The 26,861-nt window shown below is 30.0% G+C and overlaps 1 protein-coding gene across 17 annotated transcripts in view; it reads right to left on the reverse strand.

Annotated features, from left to right (window-relative positions):
* Oxr1 (oxidation resistance 1) overlaps window positions 1-26,861 on the reverse strand; it is a 381,332-nt gene that overhangs the window by 22,111 nt on the left and 332,360 nt on the right. For 15 of the 17 annotated variants that reach the window (XM_021724665.3, XM_078016782.1, XM_078016784.1 and 12 more), the window contains 4 exons: window positions 21,422-21,606; window positions 17,791-18,557; window positions 14,545-14,713; window positions 11,678-11,840 (listed from right to left, as the gene is read on the reverse strand). In XM_021724665.3, coding sequence (XP_021580340.1) covers window positions 11,678-11,840; window positions 14,545-14,713; window positions 17,791-18,557; window positions 21,422-21,606 — 1,284 coding nt within the window. Of the gene's footprint in view, window positions 1-7,199; window positions 7,383-11,677; window positions 11,841-14,544; window positions 14,714-17,790; window positions 18,558-21,421; window positions 21,607-26,861 lie in introns of those variants that run through there. The other 2 variants (XM_005316258.4, XM_005316259.4) reach the window with 2 other exon arrangements.

Below are 26,861 nucleotides of genomic sequence, written 5' to 3' on the forward strand. Positions count from 1 at the left end.
TTATATACTCTATTATCTGGCAATAGCGACAAGTCTATATATGTTCAGTACAGATGCAAATTTTCTTTTCTAATTTCAATCCATGGTTGGTTGAATTTGCAGATGTGAAACTCAAGGATAAGCAGGGCTTGGTGCATTTTCAGATACACAGAAACTAAGTGTGTTAACCATGAATAAATCTTCACAGAAGAAATTTCTAAGAATATTTGTCAGGAAGAAGAAAAATAATCCCCAAAGAATGATTTGAGATACAAGGAGGAATGGAAAACAACTAAAATGATAAATGTGTATATAAATCTGAGCAAATTGTCTGAATAAAATAATAAAGTCTAATTTGTGATTTGATAAAAGAATAGAAGAAATACAGACCACAAAATCATGCAACTGGAAAGAAGACGAATGGCATTAGGGACATCAAAGATTCTTTTTTTTTTATTACTGTTCAGTAAGCAAGATGAAGATATTCATTAACTTGACTTTAAGAAACAAAATTTCAAGGAATTTCAATCAAAGTATAGAAATACAAGTTCATGCAAATCTTTTTTTTTTTTTTTTTAAGAACAAAAACCAAAAACCAAAAATACCTCAACACCAATGCCCTCTTCACTGGATGGGGAAAGGAGTAAACTTGATGTATGTGACGTGGCACAGCATGTCCTTAGGAAAGTAGATATATTAAATAAGAAGTATTCAAATAAATTATTTTCAAAATTGAAAACTTTTTTTATATTGAAAAGTATGGAAAGAAGAATACTAACTTAAAATACAAAATAAAACAAAAAAACGTGCAATGAAAAAACTATGGCAACCACTACAAAAAATTTTAAATAGTTAAGTGTAATAGGTATGCCAATAGATGACTGTGGAATCATGTAAGATGTTCAACTAAAAGTAGAGAGGGGAAAAAAGAATGTTTTTCCCTGAAAAACAGAAACCATGAAAAGTCACGTAAGAAGAAACAAATCATCTCATTAGGCCTGTCTCTATTGAATAAATTGAATCAATACTTAATAACCTTACAAATTAGAAAGCACAAGGACCAGATGGATTAACTGGTAAATAACTACAAACATTTAGGAAGAAATTATACCAATTCTCCACATCTCTTGTAGAAAATAAAAGCAGAGGAAATACTTACTAACTCATTCTGTGAGGCCAGCATTACCCTAATAAAAAAACAAATAAAGACATTACAAGAAAGAAAAACTACAGACCATCATCTGTCATGAAAATACATGTTCAAACCCTCTATTGAATACTAGCAGATCAAATAAAACTATATGTGAAATGAATTATACAATGACCAATTGGGATTTATTCCAGATATACAAAGGCTGGTTGGTTCAACATTTAAAAGTCAACTGATGTATATGAACAGGCAAAAGAAGAAAATCATGTGATCATATCAACAGATGCAGAAAAGAACTCCAATACTCATGTATGTTAAGTGTTAACTCAACAACCAAGGAATAGAGGGGAATTCCCCCAACTTGGTAAAGAACATGCATCACCCCGCCAAAAAAGATTCCTATAGTAAACATCACAAACAATGGTGAGAAACAAGATTCTTTCCAACTAAATTGGGAGCAAGGCTAGGATATCCCTCCTTACCACTTCAATTCAACATCATACAGGAAGTCCATATAATTAAGTCAGTCAAGGAAAGGAAACAAAAAGTATACAGATAGGGAGGAAGAAATAAAACTGTCTTTGTTAATAGATGACATGACTGTGAAAATAGAAAACCACTCAAATCAACCAAAATACTACTGCAATTAAATGGTGACACTAGTTTGCATGGTATAAGATTAATGTAAAAATGGCAATTACTTTCCAATAAAAAACAAGAATTTTAAATTAAAACAGCATAAAAATGGAATTTTCACTTTAAAATACCATTTATATTAGCACCAACACATGGAATAGTCAGATATAAATTTAAAATTTAAAAAATACATAGAAGATCTATAGGAAGAAAACTAAAAAATTCTGATGATAAAAACAAGATTTAAATGAACAGACTGTGTGTTTAGGGAGTGGAAGAATCAATATTACAAGGTATAAGCTCTTCCCAACTTGATATATAGATCCAACAGAATTCCAATTAACAGATCACCAAGTTATTTTGTCTTTAGGCAAAGAAATGCCTAAGTTTATATGAGAAGCATACAGAAAGACCCAGAATAGCCAAGTTAATAATGAAAAAAACAAAGTTGGAGGTCTGACACTAAACTTCAAGATTCATTATAAAGTTCCAGTAATCAAAACAAAGTAGTGGAATAAGAATACATAGAATAGAGAGGAGCACATAGAAATAGATCCATACAAATACAATCCAATGATCTTTGACAAAGAAGCAAAGACAAATCAATGAAGAAAGGAAAGGTCCAATAACTGCAGCATGTAAAAAAAGTTGACTGAGACAAAGTCCTTATGTTTTTCACAAAAATCAACTAAAATGGATCACACACCCAAATATAAAACACAAAACTATATAACTCTTTGAAGATAATATACTTAAAAAATCTAAAATTTGATGATACATTTTTAGATGGAACAATAGAAGTACAATTATAAAAATTAAGAAGTTGGGGCTAGGGATGTGGCTCAGGCGGTAGCACGCCCATCTGGCATGCGTGCGGCCCGGGTTGGATCCTCAGCACCACATACCAACAAAGATGTTGTGTCTGCCGAGAACTAAGAAATAAAATATTAAAAAAAAATTAAAAATTAAGAAGTTTGATTTCATTAAAACTAACTCAAAATAAGCGGTTTGGGGGAGCAGAAGTTCACTGGATTACACAAAGGAGAATGAAGAGAAGGGAGGGGAGATGGGGAATAAGAAAGGCAGTGGAATGTATCGGACATGACTTTCCTATATCCTTACACGAATACACCACCAGTGTACAATCACAAAAATGGGAAGTTATACTCCATGTATGTATGTCAAAATACATTCTACTGTCATGTATAACAATTTTTTTAAAAGAAGTAAAACCTTCTGCCAAGTGAAAGACACTAAAAAGAATGAAAAGTCACAGACTCAGAGAAAAATCTTTGCAACATATATATCTGATAAAGAACTATTATCCAAAATATATGAAGAATTCTTAAAACTCAACAGTAGTAAGAAATCAGATTACCCAATTAAATCATAGGCAAAAGATCCAAATAAAAATCTCACTGAAGATATGCAGATGAAACTATCATATTTCACCAGGGGAATGCACATTAAAACAATGAAATACCAGTACACACCTATGAGATGACCAAAATTCAAAGTCCTGATAGGAATTGTCCATTCTTAAGTTAGAGCACTTAGGAATTGCGTAGCCACTTAGGAAGACAGTTTGGCAGATTCTTATATTCTCACTATATGATTCAGCAATTGTGCTACTTGGTATTTACCTAAATGAGTTCAAACTTATGTTCACACAAAATCTGCATATGAAAGTTTGCAATAGCTTTTTTCATTAGTGCCAAAATATGGAAGCACAAGCAAGATGTCCTTCAGTAGGTGAATAGATGAACTGATACAGCTTATACTGGTATATTATTCAGCAATAAAAAGAAATTACTTGAAGAGCCAAGAAGACCTGGAAAAATCTTAAGTGCACAACATGAAGTGAAAGACCCCAATCTGAAAAGGCTACAAACTGTATGATTTGAACTACATGACACTCATGAAAAGGCAAAATTATAGAAACAATAAAAATATCAGCTGGTACCAGGTGATCACAGGACAAATGAAGGGAAAAATAAGTGTAACACAGAGAATTTTTATGGCAATCAAAATATACTCTTTTGATTCTATAACTGTAGATACATATCATTATACATTTGTCAAGCCCACAGATTATAGAACATCAAAGAATGAACCCCAATGTGAACTAAAGACTCTGGGTGAAAATAATGTATTAATGTTAGTTCATAAATTGAAAAAATATACTGCATAATGCCATGTATTAATAATATAGTAAATTGTGTTTAGGGAAAAGACAGTATATGGAAACTCCCTACAATTTCCATTTTATTTTTCTTTAAATCTGAATTTGTTCTAAAACTTAAAATCTAGTAATTTAAAGTTAGGGGGAAAATAGGCAATACAAAATTGAGGGAGGTGATTATCAACTGGGGGGAGATAGTAGATAAGACAAAAAACACATAGGCAGATGCAAGTACACTAGTAATGTTCTAGTTTTATGCTGGTTAGTGTATTCACAAATGTTAATTTTATTATTATGTCTTATAACTTGTATATCTGATACATTTTGACTATTGACAAAAACAAAAAAAATTTCTATATTGAACACATGTGTAGATCTTCTCCATTAAGTTGTAATTGATAAAGAGGAAAAAATGTTTTCCATATAATAAGGCAGATATAAATACTTGTTAATTTCCTGTGAATGTGTTCTACAGGTAGGCAGCATAATATAGTGGAAAGAATATGGCTTTGTGTTTATAACTCTAGCTTACTTTTGATTCAGTTTTTAGTAGTTTTGTGAATTGAAACAACCTCATTTAATTATATTTCTGGTTTTTCAAATGGAAATAACATCCACATTAATCCACATTTCATGAGGAATAAATAAGAATAAGGTACATATAAAATATATCCTGATACATTAAATACATGAAATTAAAAAAAAACTTTTTCTTATATATCGAAGATTTTAAGAGTGAGAATGGCAAAGAGTTTAAAGGCATGAACTAGAGTCAGAAAACCTAGATTCAAACCTCAGCTCTGACTCTTATTGGTTACATGATTGCTATATACCTGTTTCTTCACTTATGAAATGGAAATGATAAAGTGAAACATTTCTACAGGGTTGTAAGAAATAAGTTAACTCATGTTAAGTGTCTAGAACAATATAGAATCAAAAGAAGTAATTATTTTTACCATCTTTATCATTATTATCTCAAGTTGAGGTCAATTTTTTCCTACAATTCTACATATGAGAGAATTCTTACACAGATGTAATAAAATCACCAGGAGCTTTTCTCCTATGTTTTCATACTTGAAAGAAAATTTTAAAAATCTGTCTTTTTTAGATATGAGGGTATAAAACAAACAAAAATCTGGTGTCAAAATCAGTGAATTATTAATAGCGACAATAAAAATGTTGATATCTAATAATTTATGAACTGAATCTGATTAGCCTAAATCCTATTATAAGTGAATTTATAACTTGCAAGAAAATATAAATTATTGACAGACACCAAAAAGGTAGGGTGTAGGAGAGGAGTATACAAAATATATGAACATCTTCAAGTAAATGAATAATTGAAGATTAAAGTTTAAGTTGTTTATCGGAATAAACTTAATTTCTATGAGACTTAATTTAGTTAATTTACAAAGTGAAAAGAATCTGTCACACAAGGTTACTGTAAAGGGTCAACTGTTATACTATAGATCAGCATTTAAAAAACTGTCAAGGTTAAAAGAGATATATGGCCACTTTATTACTAGCTCTGTTTGGCAGTTTATCTCTAAAGTCTATAAATACTACTACTAATCTGTTTAGTGAAATATGTGAATAATCCTAAAAAGCTACAAAAAACAATCCCAGAATAATAAATTTCATTTGTTTTAAAGTATGGCTATTCCTCCAGAAGAAACAATTTCTATTATCAGTTTTAATACAGAAGAGCCCTTGTCTTCTGCAAAATCTTATATAAGGAATCTCAATCTATAAACAAATGAAAGAATTACTACCCCTTTTTAACCGAATTTTCTTACATCTTTCCCCTGCTCTACAGCTCCATAGGAAATTCACTCTATAAAGCAATAAAAAACAGCTAGAAAAGTAAGAGTGGAGCTTGTCTTCTAGTCTTAACACTATATATTTTAGAGTGACTTCGAAGGCATCCTGAGAAAGGAAAAAATTTGTGATAGGGTCATGCTGTCTCTGTACTCCAGGACACCTCAGTTCAGTAACCATTCCATGCCCTAGTTTTGTTATCTTTTTAAATGGGAAGTAATATTACTGTACTTTCAAAGTTACTGTGAAAGTTAAATGAAAAGTTGTGTTGCAACTGTACACAATGAATCACAATGCATTCTGCTGTCATATATACCTAATTAAAATAAATAAATAAATAAATAAATAGGAAAAAATATATAATATCCATATAAATCAGTTTGGCCCATAATTTACTATATGTATAGAAAGAGCTGATGAGCATGATTGCTCAGAAAAATGGTAAAACACCTGATAAAATTACATAGTAGCTTACTATAAAATGAACAGAACTGGTGAGTATAAGTTTACGATATATATTACATTGAACTTTAAAATTAAAATATCCACGATTTATTTTGCTGTATCTGTAATAAATTAATGATGTTTATTCAATCTACTAGTCAAAAATATATGATAGCTTTAGCTAATCTGGCAACTCTGATCACAAATGCAAATTCAATTATTTCAGGTGCAAAAACCTTCTGGATTGATATATAACATAAATTTGAAATTATAACTAAAAATAACACTAATTGAGATCATTTTGTTATTTTTGAAATATAAAACATTTAAGAGAGGAGAGATGCTTTGGGGGCATTTTTCAAAGTCATCTCTGGTCTTCAGTATGTAATCTGTCCTTATTTAACCAATAATTATAGCAAAAAAAATCATCATTAACAAATAATACACATTTACACTAAATAGTAACTAGAAAAAATAATAAGTAGAATTCTCAAAATAGTACAGATAACATAAGTTTTCCTTTACTAGAATATTTTTTAAAGTTTTGTATTAGGTAGTATTGTCTAAAAACTTTTGAATACCTTTAAAAAAGCATTTTCTCAGATTACTTAAACAAACATTATAACAGAATCTAGTCTGCAATCTACTCAATACAAATTATTTTATTCTGTCCTACTCTTATGCAAGAAAAATATATGAATATTTCCCTTCAAAGTTAAATTTAAATAAAAACATTAAGGTAGCAATTAAGATTGGATATCTTTCTTCTTTTTAGTGAGAATAGTAGAATCAAAACACCTTTAAAAACAAAATTACAGTCCCTTACTAATTTTCTTTTTTGAAATATTTACAATCAACAAAGTTATTTTCTGTAATCATATAATTTTGAATTCTGTAAATATTCTGTTAATACTTTCAGAAACTGCATAATTTTGGATCATGTCATCAGAAAAAGAGTGGTATATATAGATTGAAATAACTAAGATTTACCAGAGTATATTTATGATTAACTGGTTGATGTCTTCTCACTTTTTTCCCATACCAGAGTCGAGACATTTCCTTCCCAGAGCAAATTTAAGTTACATCAAATCACGTAAGAACTGTTTTCAAAAGCATTCTTCCTCTGTCAAAGATAAATTTCCAGCACCAGAGCCTTACTACAGTGACAAAATAGTATGCTAGAGAGAAAGATTTGATTGACAAGACAGAGAGCTAATCACTAAGTAGTATCCATTGCAAAGATAGTCCTGAGTGGAGACTGTAAAGCTGGGGAGGGAAAAGAAGGTTTCCCATACTAAAGTTTGGTTGCACTGTACTCAAATGTACAGAGAAAGGGCTCAAAACTTTAAAGATACAGAGCATATATTTCCAAACACCAGTACACTAAACAAATATACTACAAGTTTCTTTGTCACAATAATGTATTAAGCACAATTTTCAGATTGTCTCCCAAATTATATAAATGATTTCTATTAACATTCTTTTATTTGCTCATACAGTAATAAAACCCTGTTCTTTACAGCTATGAATTGTATAAAAGTTCATCTTTTATGTGATTTTTTAAAAATAAGATGTCCATATTAAACTATATTTCCTAATATCTTGTTTATTGAAAAGGTATTTATATATAATATGCTTACATATACTATACTTCAATAAGTAGTATTCTGCATATAATTGAACTTTTAAAAGATTAAATTAGAAATATATTTAAACTATACATTGACAAAAATCATAAAACTCAATTTTAACTACAATATGAACACTGTAATTGTATATCTGAATATATTTTTTCATTTTAAGGTAAACCTGTTCCTCCCCTGTAATCTTGTCATTTTTTACACAAGCATCATGTCTTCAAATGCACATCACCTTTTTGAACACCCACAATAACGCCCACACTTCAGTCTAGCATACATGGAACAATAGCATACTCTACAGTGAATACTCTCCCTTCCCACATACTAGCCATCCCCTCATTCCTGTCAATCAGCCCCACCATAAGCATTTTAAGACTCCCCCCACATCGATACACCATCATTAACTTCATACAGGCCTTAGAATGTCCTCAAACTTACAGTGCATACTGGTCACACACCATCTTCTTATCACGAATTCTCCCTATACAACCATCAGCAATATTATAAAATTGGGGGAGGGCATTTTTAAAACCTGTCATGACTTCCAGCCAGATTTTTCTAAAATGAAAAATACTAAATGTGTTCCAAAAAGTATGATATTAAAAATAAAACAAAGAAAAAGCCATCAAGTATAGCATATTCTGTTGGTTATCTATTCAACATCCATATCTGAAAAAATGAATCTCTATATAGTGAATTTAGACACAAAGGCTTCCTTCATTTTTTTGACAAAATCAATTCTATGTGGATTTTCTGGTGAGGCTGAGAAGAGATCAAGAGAGTTTATTATTTGTTGTTTATTTGCTATATGACTTAATTTTAATTTTGCTATTATTTTACTTTAATAACAATAAAATATTGATTTATTAAAATGAACACCAGAATAATTCCTACCTGGACATTTAGTAAATAAAATACTAAGCATATTATTGAAGCCCTTTGATATCATGCTTCCTAGAAGCTGAAGTAGTACCTCTTTTGAGGTATTCTCTGAGAAACCCAAGAACTATGGCAATACCTAATAGCAGCTCTGCAAGCAAATCTGAGAACATAAGACAACAACCACACAAGGGTTAAAAAAAATCCAATAATTATATAATATGATGGATTTTATGGCTTATATTAATTTTAAATATTTGGCATTTATAAAATTAAAAGAGAATACTATTAGAAATTAAAATAAAACTATGCAGATTATATAAATGATTTTAAAAACTAGCTAATCAGAAGAAAGATTCTAAAATCTGTAGAATAATGGCATACAGGTTCAAGAAATAAGCAGTACATATTTACATTTATACTTAATCACTTGAGCTTTGACTGAGAAAACAATGTCAAACACCAAAAATAGTGCAAATTGTCTCAGAAACTAAAATGTGAATGGAACATTGTTTTATCAATACTTTGGCAAAGGTGAGAGGTAGGAAATATATCAAAACAACTTCCTTTTAATATTGTGGGTTTTTTTTTTTTTTTTTTGTATAGGACAATGAACCCTAAGCCACATCCCCATGCCTTTTTAAATATTTTATTTAGAGACAGGGTCTTGCTAAATTGATTAAGGGCCTTGCTAAGTTGCTGAGGCTGGCTTTGAGCTCACCATCCTCCTGCCTCAGTCTCCTAAGCTACTGGGATCATTGGAGTACATCACCATGCCCAGCTCATACCAATCATTTTAAAAATGAAAACCACTACTATGTTATGTAACCTACTGAAGTTAATAAATAGACTAATTTTTTAAAAATTAATCAAAAACCTTAAGCCAAAGAAATGAATTTCTAAATAAATCAATTAAAGCTGATTCAAAAAAGCCAGGTTATTAGCTATTTTTATTTATCATACTAGGAGGATTTGATGTTTTATTTAATAAGTTTGGAATATGGAAAAACTGAACTAAAACAAATTTTATAATAAAGAATTTTGCAAGACATTTTTTTTTGGTCCAGATCTTAATTCCCAAAAGAATAAAAAGTCACCCAAAGGATGTGAACAAGCAATTTTAGCTTAAAAAGCTCTATCTTTGAGGTCTCACATAGCAAGATGGCTATACCCAAAACATGTGACAGTATGAAATCCAAGACTCTCAGAGAATTCAAGAACAGAGCCTCTTGAACGTGGATGGTGACATATATAGCTCAGGGATACAGTAATGTGCCATAGTACCTCCGGATGTATCTTACTGTAGCATCATTTTTACTTCATAAGCAAGCCTTTGAATCAAAATATCAGAAGTCTGTTGTTTCCAAAGTTAAGTGCTCCAACCTAATTGAGGGAAAGGTCTCAAAGCTTACTGGTTTGGAAAAATTACTGTCCACCACTTCACCATCCAAGTTAGAAACTATTTTATATCCCAGTTGTCACTACATCCTAATTAGCTAGGTAATATATTTTTCTAATTTATTTCATCCTGTTCTACTTTACCTTTAACTGTTACTTAGTATAAGTGTAGATTTTTCATAACTTGTGTTATTTTAATTGCCTCCTAAAGTCATGATTCTGAGATTTTTATAAGGCAATCACCAACAATATCACCACCCAGATTAAAATAAAGTTCCCTCCTGCCCCTTTGCCATCTCCTTAACCCCCAGCAGTCTGATGACTATTAAGCTCATTTTGCTCTTTTGAACTTGATGTAAATGGAATTACATTGTATATACACTTTTTGCCTAGCCTCTTTTATTTGAATGCCTAAGAGATTCATCTAATGTTGTTGCCTGTTTTTGATCTTTCTTTTTTAGCTCTATATTACTGGAAATTTTATTAATATTCACAAATTTATCCTCATTCTCCTGCAGATGCCCATTCAAGTCATTTCCATTTTGAATATGAATAAAGCTGGTATGAAGATTAATAATGTTGGTTTAAGCTTTAAAAGATTCCAATATAAATGCTCAATAACTGTCACTTCTTTCCTTCCATTATATTAAAGTTACAGTGGAAATGGATGCTGTATATACCACACAGAACGAAAGTAGACACATTCACAATCAAGTTTACCTTTTAAACAAGACATGCCATGTATACTGCTAATCACTATACATGTTATGTTCATGCATAATAAATTCATATAACATAAACAACCACAAACATTAACCAAATGATTAACAAAAACTGATTTCTATGATAATCACATTTTAGCATCTGCTCTATATTTTCTAATACATCAAGAATAGATTAATTCAGGCAATAAGAAAAACTGATATTGTCAACCTATCAACCATAAAACTTAAGGCATGTGAAATGAGATCATTTAATCTCAACAGATTGATCTAAATGGAGTTCAATAAAGCCTATCAATATTTATTTGGCCAATTAAATAAGTTCATTAACTTTGAGCACATAAAAATTATAACTTTATTACATTAGCACAAGCTAACATCCCCTAACATTACTATTGCTAAATTCATGTCAATATAATGCTTAGGTCTGAAAGAACTGCTATTTGCCTCCAGGTGTTCAATAAGTATTGCACCTCCTCCATGCAGGAGATGAAATTAAAATGAATCAAATATGAAATAAAAGTTTTAATAAAGTTAATAGAAGAGCAGTTAATATTATTTCCATCTTTGCCACAGTGTTACTCCTTCTGAAAATAAAGATTCTAAAATACATTGAATAAAAGTCATCTAGAAGCTGCTAGGTTATTCTTCTAGTATTTTAAATCAAAAGCAGAGTAACAAATGGTATTAAAACTACTGCCAGATTCATCCTGGACCTTTAAAAATAACTTTTTTGTACAAAGATAACTTGTATTTAATACTACCATAAAATTCTAAATTCATACAAAGTAAAAAATAATAAATGAAATCTTCATATTTTTTTTCTTACCTCCCATTCTCTGGCTGCTGCTTGATTAGTAGAATCCTCATTTGTTTCAGACTCTTCAATCTTTTTTACTACTATAAACCCAGGTTCTCTAGTATATTCACCAGTATCTTCTGCATATATTTCTGGACTCCACTGAATGAAGAAGGCATATAAGTGGTCCGTCCTATTAGAACAAGGGAGTATTACTATAACTAGTATTCTGTGCTATTAACTACATTTACAAAATCATATGTGAGATATCTTGGTAAAATTTATAGACAAAATGTACACAAAATATAATGCACTTTATATAAAAAGCCCATTGGAAAAACATTAACTTAAAAACAATTTATTTGGCTATACTCTGTTGTTTTGAAAAACCATATTGAGAATTTCTTTGGCATGCTTTGACTAGTTCAAATGTGATATATAGCTAATATTTTTCCTCCTTATAGATATTAGTGATGGGAAAGAAAATTGAATCTGTAACTTTGTCCTAATTCACTAATAATTTTATTAAAAACCTGTCATTCCTATGTGACAGCTAACACAGAGTGTACTGTTTTATCTTTCAGAAAATTTGTCCCTATCAAAAGCAATATAAATTAAGTCATGTCTAAAAATAAAGCTTAGAATCCTAGTAAAATTACTTTTAAATGAACATTAGCCAACATGAAAGGACATTATTAAAACAAACTTCCATGTAAAAATGAAAATATAACCAAGAGTAAACAGAAAAACTAAATTTTTGTTAGTCTTAACTAAATATAGTTAAAATTTTCATTGGAGTCATTTCAATATGACTGACGAATTTGATTATCTGGCTCTATCCCTTTTAATTATTTATGAACTATACAAACATACCATAAACTTTATTTACTGTAACCACATTTTGTTGAAGGCATACTCATTGTCTGATGGGTTAAGGGAAATAGGGAGAACTTTATCATTATAACCCCCAAAGCAGTAGTACTCAAAGAAACACAGAAATCTTTTCTAAGAGGTATATGGACACTTAAGATCATTCTAAGGGAATCAATTTCTCTATAATTTCTATATTTCTCTCTTCTCATACTAATCTCCCTAAGAATTATACAATAATGATGGTGTGCAGATTTACTCCTTCTCTGCTTTTACTAAAAATACTTTTTTACTAATTTGTAAAAGAAAGGTGTATCATCTTCCATTCAGATTTTTACAATGGTACATTCCTTAAAGTATAACTACTTCCAGGCTGCCCAAGACTGGTATTGAAACATGGAGAATTATAAAACTGGGTTATTTCTTTTGTAAAACTCAGTTGTTTCTAATCCATTGATTTCCACAAAACTGAAGAAGTTTTCAATGGAGTTTCTTACTGTTGATCACTAAAACCGATTTTGATGAAAGATAATGAAGTTTTGGAACATAATAAAACAACTTGAAAGAACTGAATGACATTATAAATAAAAGTATTTGAGTGTTAGTGACTTTTATATAAACAAAGCCTCTCAGTATTTAGAAAGAAAATAAAAAAGGGAAAAAGTGATGCTGAATCCTTCCTCATCCTTTCAATGAACAACCTTCATCAATCGATATCTGATTACTGCTATTGTTGAGACTGTTTTCTGCCACCATGTATCAAACCAAGGCAGGCTGACTTGTAAGCTTCCAAGTGGGTAAAATCTTAGGCTTTTTATTATTTTGACAACAGTAATGGAAAGTTATGAAATAAATGGAATTTCAGTATACATATATGCAGATATGTAAATGCCTATGTATGTGTAGTTTGTTGCAAAGAATAATAAAAGATAAAAATACCTTATATAAAATTCTGTGAGGAGGCATAATGGAAAATAGAAATACAAAGCTAAAAATGTAATGATGCAATTTTAACTATTAAAGGAGAATATAGGCTGGGCGTGATCTTACACACCTGTAATCCCACCAGCTCGGGAGGGAGGCTGAGGCAGAAAGATTACAAGTTCAAAGCCAGCCTCAGCAAAATTGAGGTGCTAAGCAACTCAGTGAGACCTTACCTTTAAGTAAATACAAAATAGGGCTGGGGATATGGCTCAGTGGTCTAGTGACCCTGAGTTCAATCCTAATACCCATTAAAAAATTAAAAAAAGAGAACATATGGGTTTTCAAGTGGATTATGGCAGATTGCAAATTGTTAGGCTGTTTAGTTTCTACTGGATATATAGTATTTAAAAAATCAACTTAATAATTTAACTTAAAATATCAATATTTATAATTTACTAACAATAGACATACTTTTAACTGATTAAACTTATAAAGAAATTCACTGTGCTCTAATGTACACAAAAACAGCTTGAAAATACTACATCCTTTTAGTAGCTAATTTAGTGTTATGTATATAGAATGCATTCAATATATTTGAGGCAATTGAAATAAAGAGATTATAATTCTAGATTATTACCTGCCTTCAGGTAAAGGCCATATCATTTAATATTTCTTTTAAATAATTTTTTTAGTCGTAGTTGGACATAATACCTTTATTTTTATTTGAGGATTGAACCCAGCACCTCAAATGTGCTAGGCGAGCACTCTACAACTGAGTCACAACCTCAGCCCCTCATTCAATATTTTAATGAACCTTCATATCTAAGATATCTTAAAGAACATTTTTTTGCCACTAAAACTGGATACATAGTCACATTTTTTTAACAAAATATAATTATTTTTAACAAAGATATAATTAAAAATGGGATAAAGTTAGGTGTACAAAGTAGGAGTTAAATGATTTTAAATAGATTTAAAGTACAATTTTAATTGGAAACTACTTTTTATAGTACTTTGTCATTGGTATGCAGGTATACAAAATAAATTTAATTCATGGAATCTTAATGTTTTCAAGCTTTTGTTTTTATGTTATTCTACTTTACCTTTCTTGTGGCACTGCAAACCAATATTCATGTTTCTTATCTCTTTGTGCATACTGTTGCATTGTAGCGCTTGCTTGGGATACAAATGTTTTCCTCATTGGTTTTCCAACTCTGAGACACAAAAACTTATGTAATCTATTTCTTCTCTTTTCCTTTAAAAGTGCAGAACCTAGAAGTGAGAGCCAAACAGTATTTATACAATCCGCATGCATCACATAATTTAGATTAAGTAATCTTATCTTTCAACTTTAGACTAATTACAGAATCAAAACTCATTTTACTGCTACCAGATGAATTATCTTAAGTAACCTGTATTTTTCTCCCAACAAAGTTGAAGTCACAAACACAGCAAGACCAAAAGAGAGAGCCAAGTTAATAAAGTGAAATTATATTTATGGAAAAATGCAAAGCTTCAGGAAATAATTAAATTTTTGTTTAGACATACTATGCAATTTATAATTTTCTGCAAATTCTCTATCAGTCTTTAGAATGGCATCTAAGTAAGTTTGCAGGATTTTGTAAGGCTTACTTTAATATAGTAATTATAGATAAAAGTTGAGTAAGTTTCTGAATTTTTACATACACACAAAGTGTGATAAACCTAGATTCATTAACTTAATTGGACAGTTAATTAAGCCTGAATAATCTTTAAATCTCTCTACCAAAGATACAGATATGAAGTATTTTTAGTGTTTGATAATATAGTTGAGTTCATGAAATCTGGTCATTAATTAGCTTGCAAAGGCAGCATATTATGAAAGGAAGTGTGCTTACAGAGATCTAGATACCTTTTGGCATTTTTTCTGTGTAAAACTATACAAAGTACATGGCTTTTCTTCTGTGTAATACTGTGGGAAGTACATAATCTATTTTAGCCTCAGTATTTACATCTGGTCAAAAGGAGGAACTATAAGCATTTTTCTCATAGCTGTATTTCTCAGCTTTATATTTATTATATAGTTTTATTACAAAAGTCATAAAGATCAGAAAGTTTTAATATTTCTCTGTTGTAGAGTATTAGGTTACTTAAAAAATACTTAAAATTAATTTCATGATATAAAAAAGAAGAAACCAAATAGCAATCTATAGACTATATGAATACAGACTCTATGAATACCTACCAATTTTTCTCCTTTTACTATCTATCTGGTTATAAAAGGATCTCACCTAACCCCCACAACAATCTCATTAACAGATTATTGTTAGTCAACAGAATCCCTAATTTTATCTTTTTCAAAGGCTTCAAAATATAAGGCAAAAATCAGATGTAAAGGTCTTCAAATAAAGATATTCACATAAGAATGATTTATACCAAAGAAAGTAAATGTCTTAATAATATAAATTGCTAATAACAACAGAGAGTCTTAACAATATGAAAATGGTTGAATAAATCATATGGCTATTAAAACCATGTTTTCAAAGAATTATAACATAGAAATATTCATGACAAAAATGTTAAGTGGAAAAAAAGCAGGATAAAATATTATATATAGTGTAAACCTGATTTCAGATAAAGAATCTATAAGTATAGTACATGTAAATATCAAAATTATGCACACACACACACACACACACATGCATATAAACACATAGATCCTCTAACAACAAATATTCCAAATGTTAATAATGACTGCCTCTGGGTGATAAATCCCAAGTAATTTTTATAAATTGTCTAATAGCCTCCTATATTTTTCATATATTCCTTAATAAATATTACTTCTAAATAAAAATATTATAGAGGAAATAGTCCTTGATTTTAGTATATCTTTTATAGAATATGCTTCAACTAAATGTATTTTTTAATATTCTGATAAATATAATCCTTAGGTCTAAAGAGTATGTCAATTGGATGATGCAAGTACTATTTAGTATTTTAAAAATTAAAACAAATCGTTACACATTGCTACTGGGAATGTAAAGTGGTGCAGCCACTATGAAAAATAGATGGTTTCACAAAGAATTAAACATGGAGTTATCATATGATCCAGTAGTTTCATATGTGCTCTAAAAGACCAAAAGGAGACTCAACCAGATATTTGTATACCAATGTTCACAGAAGTATTATTCACAATAGCAAAAAGAAAGATATAACAAAGTGAATAAATAGAATGTGACAAACATACAATTGAATATTAATTACTAAGCTTTAAAAAGGCAGAGAGTTCTAACTATGCTATAACATACATGAACCTTAAAGGCATTATGTTAAGTAAAATGATCCACACCAATACATACACATACATACACCCCCCCCCCAAAAAATGCATGATTTCACTTAAATGAAGTACCTAAAGTAGTCAAAAGAAGAAGAAAGTAGAATGATGGTAGCTAACAGCTATGAGAAAGGGAAAATGGCCATTTACTATTAGTATGTAGTTTCAGTCTGGGAAGATGAAATGTTCTGGAGATGGATGTTGGTGATGGATGTCAACAGTACCTAATATTACTAGACTACAGACTAAAAAATGGTTAAAACAGTAAATCTTAAGTATATTTTACCACAATTAAAAAAAACAGTTAAAATGGTAAATTTATTTCATGTATATTTTAGAAGAATTTTTAGTTCATATGTAAATTGGGATCAGTATATTTCAATGGAATTACTTAATTCTAGACATGTTTGCTGTTTATATGAGCCCATTTAACCCATAATGCACTAAGTATAAGCACAGTATATTAGAAGGAGACTGTTTCATAATTTTCATAAATAATATTACCAAAAACAGAACTAAAAGAGAATATGATATTTTAATTTATCCTGTTTTTTTTAAAGAAAACATATAATAGGATGATGATGAAACTTCTGGATATTTGGAAGTATTCTAGGAATAGATTTTTATATCCAATTGTACTTTCTAAAAGAAAGATGAAATTACAACTTCGGTAAGTATAAATTTCAACTAAAATATATGTGCAATGATAAAGGCACACTAAGAACTAAGAGACACAATGGAATAAACAAGTTATTACAAAACTTCTGTGAATTTCCAAGAAACAAACTGCTATTTAAGAAAGAATGCATTCAGTTAAGAATGTTAAAAAATGATACAAAAGATTCTCATTTTGTAAACCTGTATCTTTGGGATATGAAGACAGCAGGTATCAAAGTCTTATCCCCAGAGTAACTTCAAACAAGGGCTACTTGATTATCTTTCAGACTGGTCTAAGATACAGCAGTGTTTGAGTCAGTTAGAAGAGACAACATGCAATAAAATGAACTAACTTCATAAGCTCCTTGACGCTTACCTTCTACATGCCCATCAGCAGATATAATTTTATGTTTGATTTCTTTCTGTGACACTTGCTGAATATTTTCCCTTTGCTCTTTAGTTTGTTGCATGGTATGAGTTTTCCAGAGTTTACGTAACTCTTCTACCTCTGTCTCCGAGTCCCAATTTTGTTCCTTTCCTTGTTTTCCTTTGTCAACAGTTTGCTTTTGTTTAAATTCTGTCGTTTCTCCATAAGGCATATTTTCTTTTCCACTCTCTTCTTGATGCAATGAATCCTCATGACGAAAACCATCTTGGATTACATGACCTTTTATACTTGTGCTTTGTTCTTTAGGGGCTGATAATTCTTGAAGGTTATCTGTAACTGTATCTCCTCCCTTAGTGGACATTTCCAGATTATTTAAATCAGCTGCATGAGATAAAGCCCCAACTTCATTTGTAGAATGTTCAGTACTGGATTTTGAATGATCAAGAGTACTAGTAGACTCTGATTTGGCCACTGAACATTCTACTTCAATCTGATTGACAGTTTGCACAGATTCTGATGATGCACCAGATGACTTATCTTGTCGTAGCTGATCTGAAGAGATAAGCTCCTCTCGAACTGGAGAAAGTTCTGATTCTGTGAACACATCTTCAGAAAGAGACTCCTCAGTACTCCTAGGAGCAGTGCTGGCACTATCATTACCTGCATCACGGATTCTTGAGTCCATTTCCTCAGTATTAATTCCTGTTATTTTCTTTGAATGGCAGAAGTCCTTTCCTGATAACTGATCTAGTTCTCTGTCATTAAACAAAGTTAAATATTATTAGACTTTAAAAATTATCTTTTATATACCACCAATTGAATAATTAATATCACTGAAGAGGTTTTTCAAAGAAGATAAAGTAAGTATATGTCTCAATAGAATATAAAAATTTTGATTTATTCACAAGGAGAAAGTAATCATATTAGATTTTTCAGTAACTGCTTAAGATATGGAAAACAACAATATAAGATTTCCTTGAAAGGAATCAAAGAAAGTTTGATAACATAATTCTGGCTGAAGCTAGAATTTTAAACTAATATATTTACTCATTGATGGAATATAGAAAATAGCTTAAAGAAAATTTCAATTAAAATGTTGTATCTTTTAATAAAGTAAGAATACATCCGATTTGTTATATACACACACAGCATTCATTTACATTCAAATAGGGGTTGAATTAAAATATAAGGTTTAAATAGAAGGCTTAAAAACAATCTCAACAGAACTGAGAAAAAACTATTTTCAGGAAATCTTTAAGCTAATAAATCCTAAATAAAAGTTGTAAGAGAACTTATTCAGATAAAGAAATTAGACATTGGAATGAATGATTCATAATTGGGTTCAGCTTTACTTCTTTATTGCCATTTGTCTGGACAAACACTCATGTTCAAAAGCCATAGTTTACGTTCTGGAAAAAATAAGTACACATCTTTTTTCATGAAATGTAAGTCAGCAATTTACAGTGATGGTTATAAGTATCTTGTGGCAAATAGAAACTACATGAATTCTTAGTGGATACAGTATTAATATTTATACATATACAGTTGGAGGACCACCTAAAAACACTATAAATGGAAAGAATAGAAAGTAAGGTAACATAAAAATAGTTACTTCTCTGTATGGAAAAGTTGTAAATCTTTTTATCTCATTCTGTTTCTTGCATTTATCAAATTATCTGCAATAAATCTGCATAATTTTTATAACTAGACTAAGTAAAAATTTTAAAATATTATTCAGTTGAAGTTCAATTTATATCTCTGCCTCTAATGTACTGGATTCATCTTTTAATTAACACAAGCATCTAACTTGTGTTATTTAATATACAATAGTGTCATCTACTGGTATTTCATTTAAACTGCATCTATGAGTTCTTGGAATTGGACACTAATTTTGAGAAATCTTACCTGTACATTAGAATTATAGACCCTTAGGGTAAGAGATAAAAATAAGAGCCTAATAGAAAATACATCTAGGTAAGTGCTAAACTCTTCAGAGTTAATATGTTTAAAGACTAAACATTTATGCCAATAAAGCTGCTACTGTTTCAATATAGTTCCAGACAGTATCTCTGAAATCAACTTTCTAGAAAGTATAAAAAGACAAATCAAAATTTTCAACGCATTTTTGCTACATATTGCATTATTCTGTAAATAATTTCATGCTTTGTTTATCTATTTTGGTGCCAAATATTCTTTTTCATTAATCTATATGGCAAGATTTAAAGATATTTCTTTCTGGAGGAATTTTTTTTTTAAGTTTGAATTTAGTGCATAGTCTTTCTACATGATACTCTAAATGACAAAACAGTGAACTGAAAGGAAAAAAGAAAATATCCTAGTAGAATAGACATATTGTTCAGAATAAGATAACCCCAAAGTATCATGAAACAAATAGAAAAGTAGGACAACAAAAAAAATCTCACCAATGATTGTATATTCCCAAATATAACCTTCCTCTTTCTCTCTGAATCTTTCTGTTTTCTCCTGTCTCATCCCGCCACCCACCGTCAATAATACTTAATTGCTGAATGTGACTCTGAATAAAGATCTACAAACATAACCAATAGAAGAAGATGATGACATGTTCTAATTATCTGTGTCTATAAAGATTAATTTATCACGCCAAAATAATATGTGTGGTTTGGAAGGTATACTGGTGAATTTTCCAAGAGATTTTTTATTCTATTACACATATCCTAACAACTTATCTATTCTTAATCAGAGACAAAAACAATTGCTCCTTTCTCCTTTATAAATTTTCTGCCCAAGAGCCAATTTTGAAACAGTCATCATCACACCTATGAGTTCATAAAGGGATGGAAATATCAGTATTAGTAAAAGTGAAGCCAGTTTTTAAACTGTTGCCAAAGTAAAACACAGAAGGATAGGGAGGTTCTTTTCTACTACATATTAGTTTTCTTCCTTTCCATTTTTCATTATCTGTAGACCTATATTTTATCATTTTCTCCTTTTATTTCTCATTCCTCTTTTTCTCTCTGGTCACTAATTTAGTCAGCTTTCAAAATCTATGACACATCCCCATTTTATTGAAACATATAAATCCCTGAACAGTGTATTAAAAGGTTAACGCTTCCTAATAATACAACTTTTAAGTTTTCTCCTTCACATTCTGTACTTTTTTGAAGAGTGCAAAACTAAAAATCAATAACTAAAAAATAAAACTATTCTGGTTATAGCAGTGTCAAGTATTTATTTTTGTGGCCTGTCCCATATCCTGCACCTCACTCACTCTTTAGGCCTTTTGAGGAAAATTTAAAAACTATCTCTGACAATGATTACTCACAGAGGTAAGTCAGAATTCTAGACACTGTATCTAAATTAAAAAAAGAAAACTGAATAACATTGAATTAATCAGTACTATAGTTTACTTCTCAAATATCTGGTTCTTGACCAAAGATACAAACATAAACCTAAAATAATTGCTAACTACTTTTGGTTGTATTAAGAATAATAATTTTAATACTGCACATATTTTTGTTTCATTATTAATAAGAAGAAAAGTACGTATAAAAACTATTAAATATTTTTAAGAGCATTAGAACAGAATTCACTATCTAGATGTAAACAAATTGCAAAGGAGCAAAAATTTCACTCTTACATGGGTAAGGATTCCTTTATTTTGCTATCCAAAATTTCTTTGTACATTGCAGCTGACATCACCTCTTCCATTGGACACATGATGCCATATTCCTCACAGCCATTCTCTTGAACCAATGGGTCATTTTTATGTGGATCAAACATTATATTATTTGGAGTAACTAGTAGCACACCACTGACTGTGCCCTAAGATGAAAAAAGAAAATAATATTTAATTTTCAAAGTTTAAAATTTCAAAAAGAATTCTAGCAAGGTTTACTAATGGTCTTATGATATTCAGCTATCATACACACAAACACACACACACACACACACACACACAAAATCATATATATATGACTCAATAACTAGGACATTCTCATGAAAACATTTTAAATGACAATCCATTTTCCCAGTAAATTCTGCCATTTAGGAGAGGTAGAATACAAAGAATATCATACTCCACCTAAAATAATAAAGCCAGGAATTAATTCTGCAAACTCAGCAAAATACTATTATCATGTATCAGAAAAATAATTTCAGTAATGTAGAAAGGACTGTAAAGTACTGCAAAAGCACAAAGCTATGTTTAACCTTAATTTGCATCCTTCTTCCTGTGCTATTCCCTCACTGCAAGTACCAAACATAGTTTAATGTATACAGTGCAGACGCTATCAAATCATGTGACAGTATAATCCATTATAAAAGGAAAAGAGCAAAATTTCTTTACAATATCTTTTTTTTTTTAATGACTGCTTTTCTCTTAATTCTGCTACTTCCAAGTTATGTAACTTTGGGAAGCAATGCCTTTGGGTCTAATTGTTTATTCACAAAATTAGACAGATTAGATGACCTCTAAATTATACAATTATTTTTAATTTCACCATGAAAAGATATAAAATTTTAAACACATTTATATAAATACTGATACAAATCTGCTTTCTAGCCTATTTTTATAAACTAAATTTCACAGGCTTCTGATACCATTAATGTTAATTAATATTTACTGAATACTTCATATGTATCACACTTTTATATACTTGTTGTTCATTTGATCTTCATAATCGTATATCTGAGATGATAAAATTGTTTCTGTTTTGTAGATGGGAAGCCTATAGTCATAGCTAAACAAGCAGGATTAAAAATCCAGATAGTCTGAATTCTTTACTATATTCCTTTGGCATATGGGTTACAAACTACAATCACTCCAAATCAAGTATGGAATATTCTTTAACTAGTATATTTTTTAGCTCTTATTCCACTGTGTTCTATATATGTAAAACTGAAGAGCAAAAAGAATTCTAAAAATCCTACGGTTACTTCAAAGCTGTCTTCCTTTTTCCTAAAGCTATTAAGGGAAAGAAAATCGTAAATCTTGTTTGATTTAGTATCATACCCTTCTTCCAAGTCCATATTCAGTTCTGTGAGCTTACCTAGCTCAACTTTAAGAACATAAATAACTAAATTGTGGAAAACACTGTCATTAAGAATGACCAATGCCAAATTAAAAAAAAATTTAATGCTGAATATGGTCATCCAAGAACAAGTGGGAAAAAAGTGACTACATGTGTTACAGATAATTAAATATTTTCACTTATTATTATTTATAGTAAATGCATGTAATTGGAGAGAAGAGATTGTGCAGATACATTTTGGTGGATAAAGGGAATCAATCTGAAACTAAGCAGCGCTTCTTTTGGTCCAAACCATGAAACAACTAAGAAATCAGTAACTATGTAAAATAGCAGCTTATTTAACTTTTGATTCATATTTTAATTAGATTAATATATATTAATTTGTATTTCTGGAGTACATGCGGACTCAAGTCAATGAGACAGTAAAGTATGTTGTAGGGTTAGGGTTAGGGTTGTATTGCAAGGTACATCCAAAAAATATATAATCAAGACTATGGTAAAATGTAAAAAAACCTTAAAGGTTTCCAATATCTCATACCTTCTCTTTCCTGTAGATTAAATTATTTCAGAAATTAAACCAAGTAATCAGCCAGAAATTTTTTTAAAAAAGAGCAAATTTAAGGTTCTCTCAAAAACTTTAGGTCACTCTTAATTTTATGTTCATTGATTTTAACCAGATTACTTGGTTCACTAGCATAACAAATTTTATCTTTCATCTTAAGAGTACTTTCTCAAAGATAATGCTAACTAGCTACACTGCAATAAAAGGTCCAATGTAATGATAACACTTTTAATTGTCCATGCACATTAATACTATTGAAAACTCTATCAAAAACTATGCTACTACTTTTTAGATTAGAAGGGACTTGAAACCCCTTCTTACTAGATGGATCAATCTGCTGAAGCTAATTTCCAGGAATCCATGCTTATATGCTATTACTAAAAGGTGAATTCTTCAAGCTTTCTTTCCTCTGCAGCATAATCAAGGTTTCCATACTTGGCACTTTTAGAGGCAATTGGTCACATGCATTCTCTATAAATCAAGAGTTGACCATGAGAAATGTTTCTTCAGCTGACAATTCTTGAAAATCTCTTGAGAAAGTAATATAAAATTCATTTGACCAAGATCCAATCTAAAATCATAAACTCACACTAATGCATTCCTTTTTTTATTATTTTAAAATATTGACATATCATCATTATATTAAGACTGTTGTGAGCAAAAGATTTCCAATTAAGTATCTTCTTAATCCATGACTTTTAGAAACTTCGGACACAAATTATTCTTTAGTATTAACATTTTCGCTTTCTTATATATAATTTCCTGGAATCTTTTAAAGAGAAATTATTTATATTCTAATATAAAGTCTATCTCCAAGAGAAAAGTCATCGTTTATAATAATTCAATAAATACTAAAAGATAAAAAAAGACTATGATTTAGGAACCCATCTCAGTTAATAGAAAAGTATACAATGATTTTTATTTTTATTTTTTAAGTCCATAATAATTTAATCATTATAGTTTTTATAAATTTCTATTATTTTATGTGAATAACTTTACTATAATCAATATGTAGGAAGATGAAAGAAGAAAATACAAATTGCAAAAGAAATAACAATATCCTGCTTACTTTCTTCTGTGCATTATAATAAAGAGAGCCAGACTCCATAAGAGATTATATTACAATAACATCAGGGAGCAGAGTATTCTGGCTATTCTTAATCCTGCCAATGACTTTATCTTTACTTTGATCCTTAAACAAAATTTTTATTTGTATATTTGCAAATAAATTTCTGCTTCAAGCCAAGAACTAATTCTCAGTACGAGATTTCTGGACATCTATAAAGGGTTTCCTTCAAGATTTTGAACAAGTACGTATTACTAACTATGCATAGAACAACTATCCAAGGATGAGAAAGGAGCACACAAAAGAAGCAAAAGCAACCCCCAGAGGCCACAGAGTCAGGAATACTTTATATGCTTGTTAATCAGAGAGAAAAGCCTTGTATGTATAGGGCCTCAGATTATTCTGAAGAGTATTTTCTCAATAAAAGGGAAAATCTGTCACACATTAAAGGCTGCAGTAGTCTTGCTGAAAAAACTAACAATAAAAAAACTTTAAAACAGAACACGACAGGATTAAATTGTTTATAAGAAATTTAACCAAGAAAGAACTATAAAAATATTTACAGGAATACAACTGTATCCAAAAATCATACACTAGTCATGGAAAGAAACAGAAAAAAAAATGACCCACAACAAAGAAAAAATTCAATTAACAGAAGATCCTGAAGTGAGACAAAAGAAAAAAAATAGTACAAAAACTATTAAAATAATTATTATAATGATATTCTAAAATAGAGAAAAATGATGGTGCATGTAGGTGGAGATATGAAAAATATGAGACCTAGTTTAGACTTACAAAGATGAGACTTTCAAGATTGAGATGAAAATTACTCTGAAAAGAAATAACAATAGATCATACATGGGAAGAAAAACAATAGTTAGTTTTAAGATATATAATAATTAAGCTGGGGGCAGTGGTATATGATTATAATACCAGCAACTGAGGATGCTAAGGAGGCAGATCCCAAATTGGAAGTAAGCCATTTATTGACATCCTGTCTCAATATAAAATAAAATAAAAGGATGGGAGATATAAAGTGCCCTTGAGTTTAATCCCCAGTACTATATGTGGAAAAAAATATAGCAATTAAAATTATATAAATGAAAAGACAGGAAATATATGAAAAGAGTTTCAGGGACCTCTGAGATAATGTTAAATAACCTGTGTGCCTAACTGGAGTTTTTAAAGAGATAAAAGATGGAAGAGAAAAGATATCTGAAGAAATATAGCCAAAAATATTCCAAATTTGACATAAGCTACAAACCCACAGGTATTATAAGTTAAATAAAGCCAAAGCAAATTAAATATGAAAAAAGGCATACCATAATCAAATTGTTCAAAATTAGTAACAAAGAGAATAAAAGAAAAACTACATAATTTCTATCACAAAATACCAAATATAGAAACAACAGTAGACTTCTCTTTGGAAAAATAAAAGCCAGAAAATAGTAGAATTATAACTCACTGGATGTTGGAAAAGATGTTTAACGACAGGACACAGAATTATAGGCTCAGTGGGAGACAGTTCAGCAATTTCTAATAAGCTAAACATAATCTTATCATACCATTCTACAGTCATGTTCCCTGGCATTAACCCAAATCAGGTCAAATTTTACATCCACAGTAATCTGTACATGACAATTAGCATGGCGTTATTCATAAGTATAAAATTTGGAAGAGACTAGGATGTTCTTTAATAGGGAAAATTGCTAAATAAATTGTAATATAACAGCACAATGGAATGTTATTCAGCAATAAAAAGAAATGAAATGTAAAGCCAGAAAAGTCGTGGAAGAATCTTAAATGCATATTGCTAAGTGAAAGAAGTCAATCTGAAATCCTACAATAATATTATTTGATTTCAAATACATGGCACCCTGGAAAAGATAAAAGTATGGAGATGGTAAAAAGATAATTAGTTACCAGGGGCTCATGAGGAATAGAGAAGGGATAAGTAGGTGACACACAGGGGATTTTTAGGGCAATGAAACTATTCTATATAATATGGCAAGGATGGATATATGTCATTATACATTTGTCAAAACCTATAGAATGTTCAGTAGAACACAAGACTCCATTATGTAGACTATGGACTTAATACTTACTAGTTCATCATTTATATAACAATTATAGCACACAAATATAAGATGTTACTAATAGAGGTAAGGGGGTAAGAAGGAGAAAGTACATGTGAATTTTTTTCTGTAAAATTCTTCTATCAATTTAAAATTGCTCTACAAAATAAAATCTATTTTTTTTTTAAAAAATCAACTGAGGATAAAAAGGATACAGTGGCAGAAAATAAAGGGATTAAGGATCCTTTTTTTTAAAGTTCATATATACACACTTTTGAAAAGATACATATATATGACAGTATTATTTTAAAAAGAAGGGAAAACACTTTTTTAGATATTCAAAC

This window comes from Ictidomys tridecemlineatus, chromosome 7 (genome assembly GCF_052094955.1).
Source record: "Ictidomys tridecemlineatus isolate mIctTri1 chromosome 7, mIctTri1.hap1, whole genome shotgun sequence".
Classification (NCBI taxonomy): domain Eukaryota; kingdom Metazoa; phylum Chordata; class Mammalia; order Rodentia; family Sciuridae; genus Ictidomys; species Ictidomys tridecemlineatus.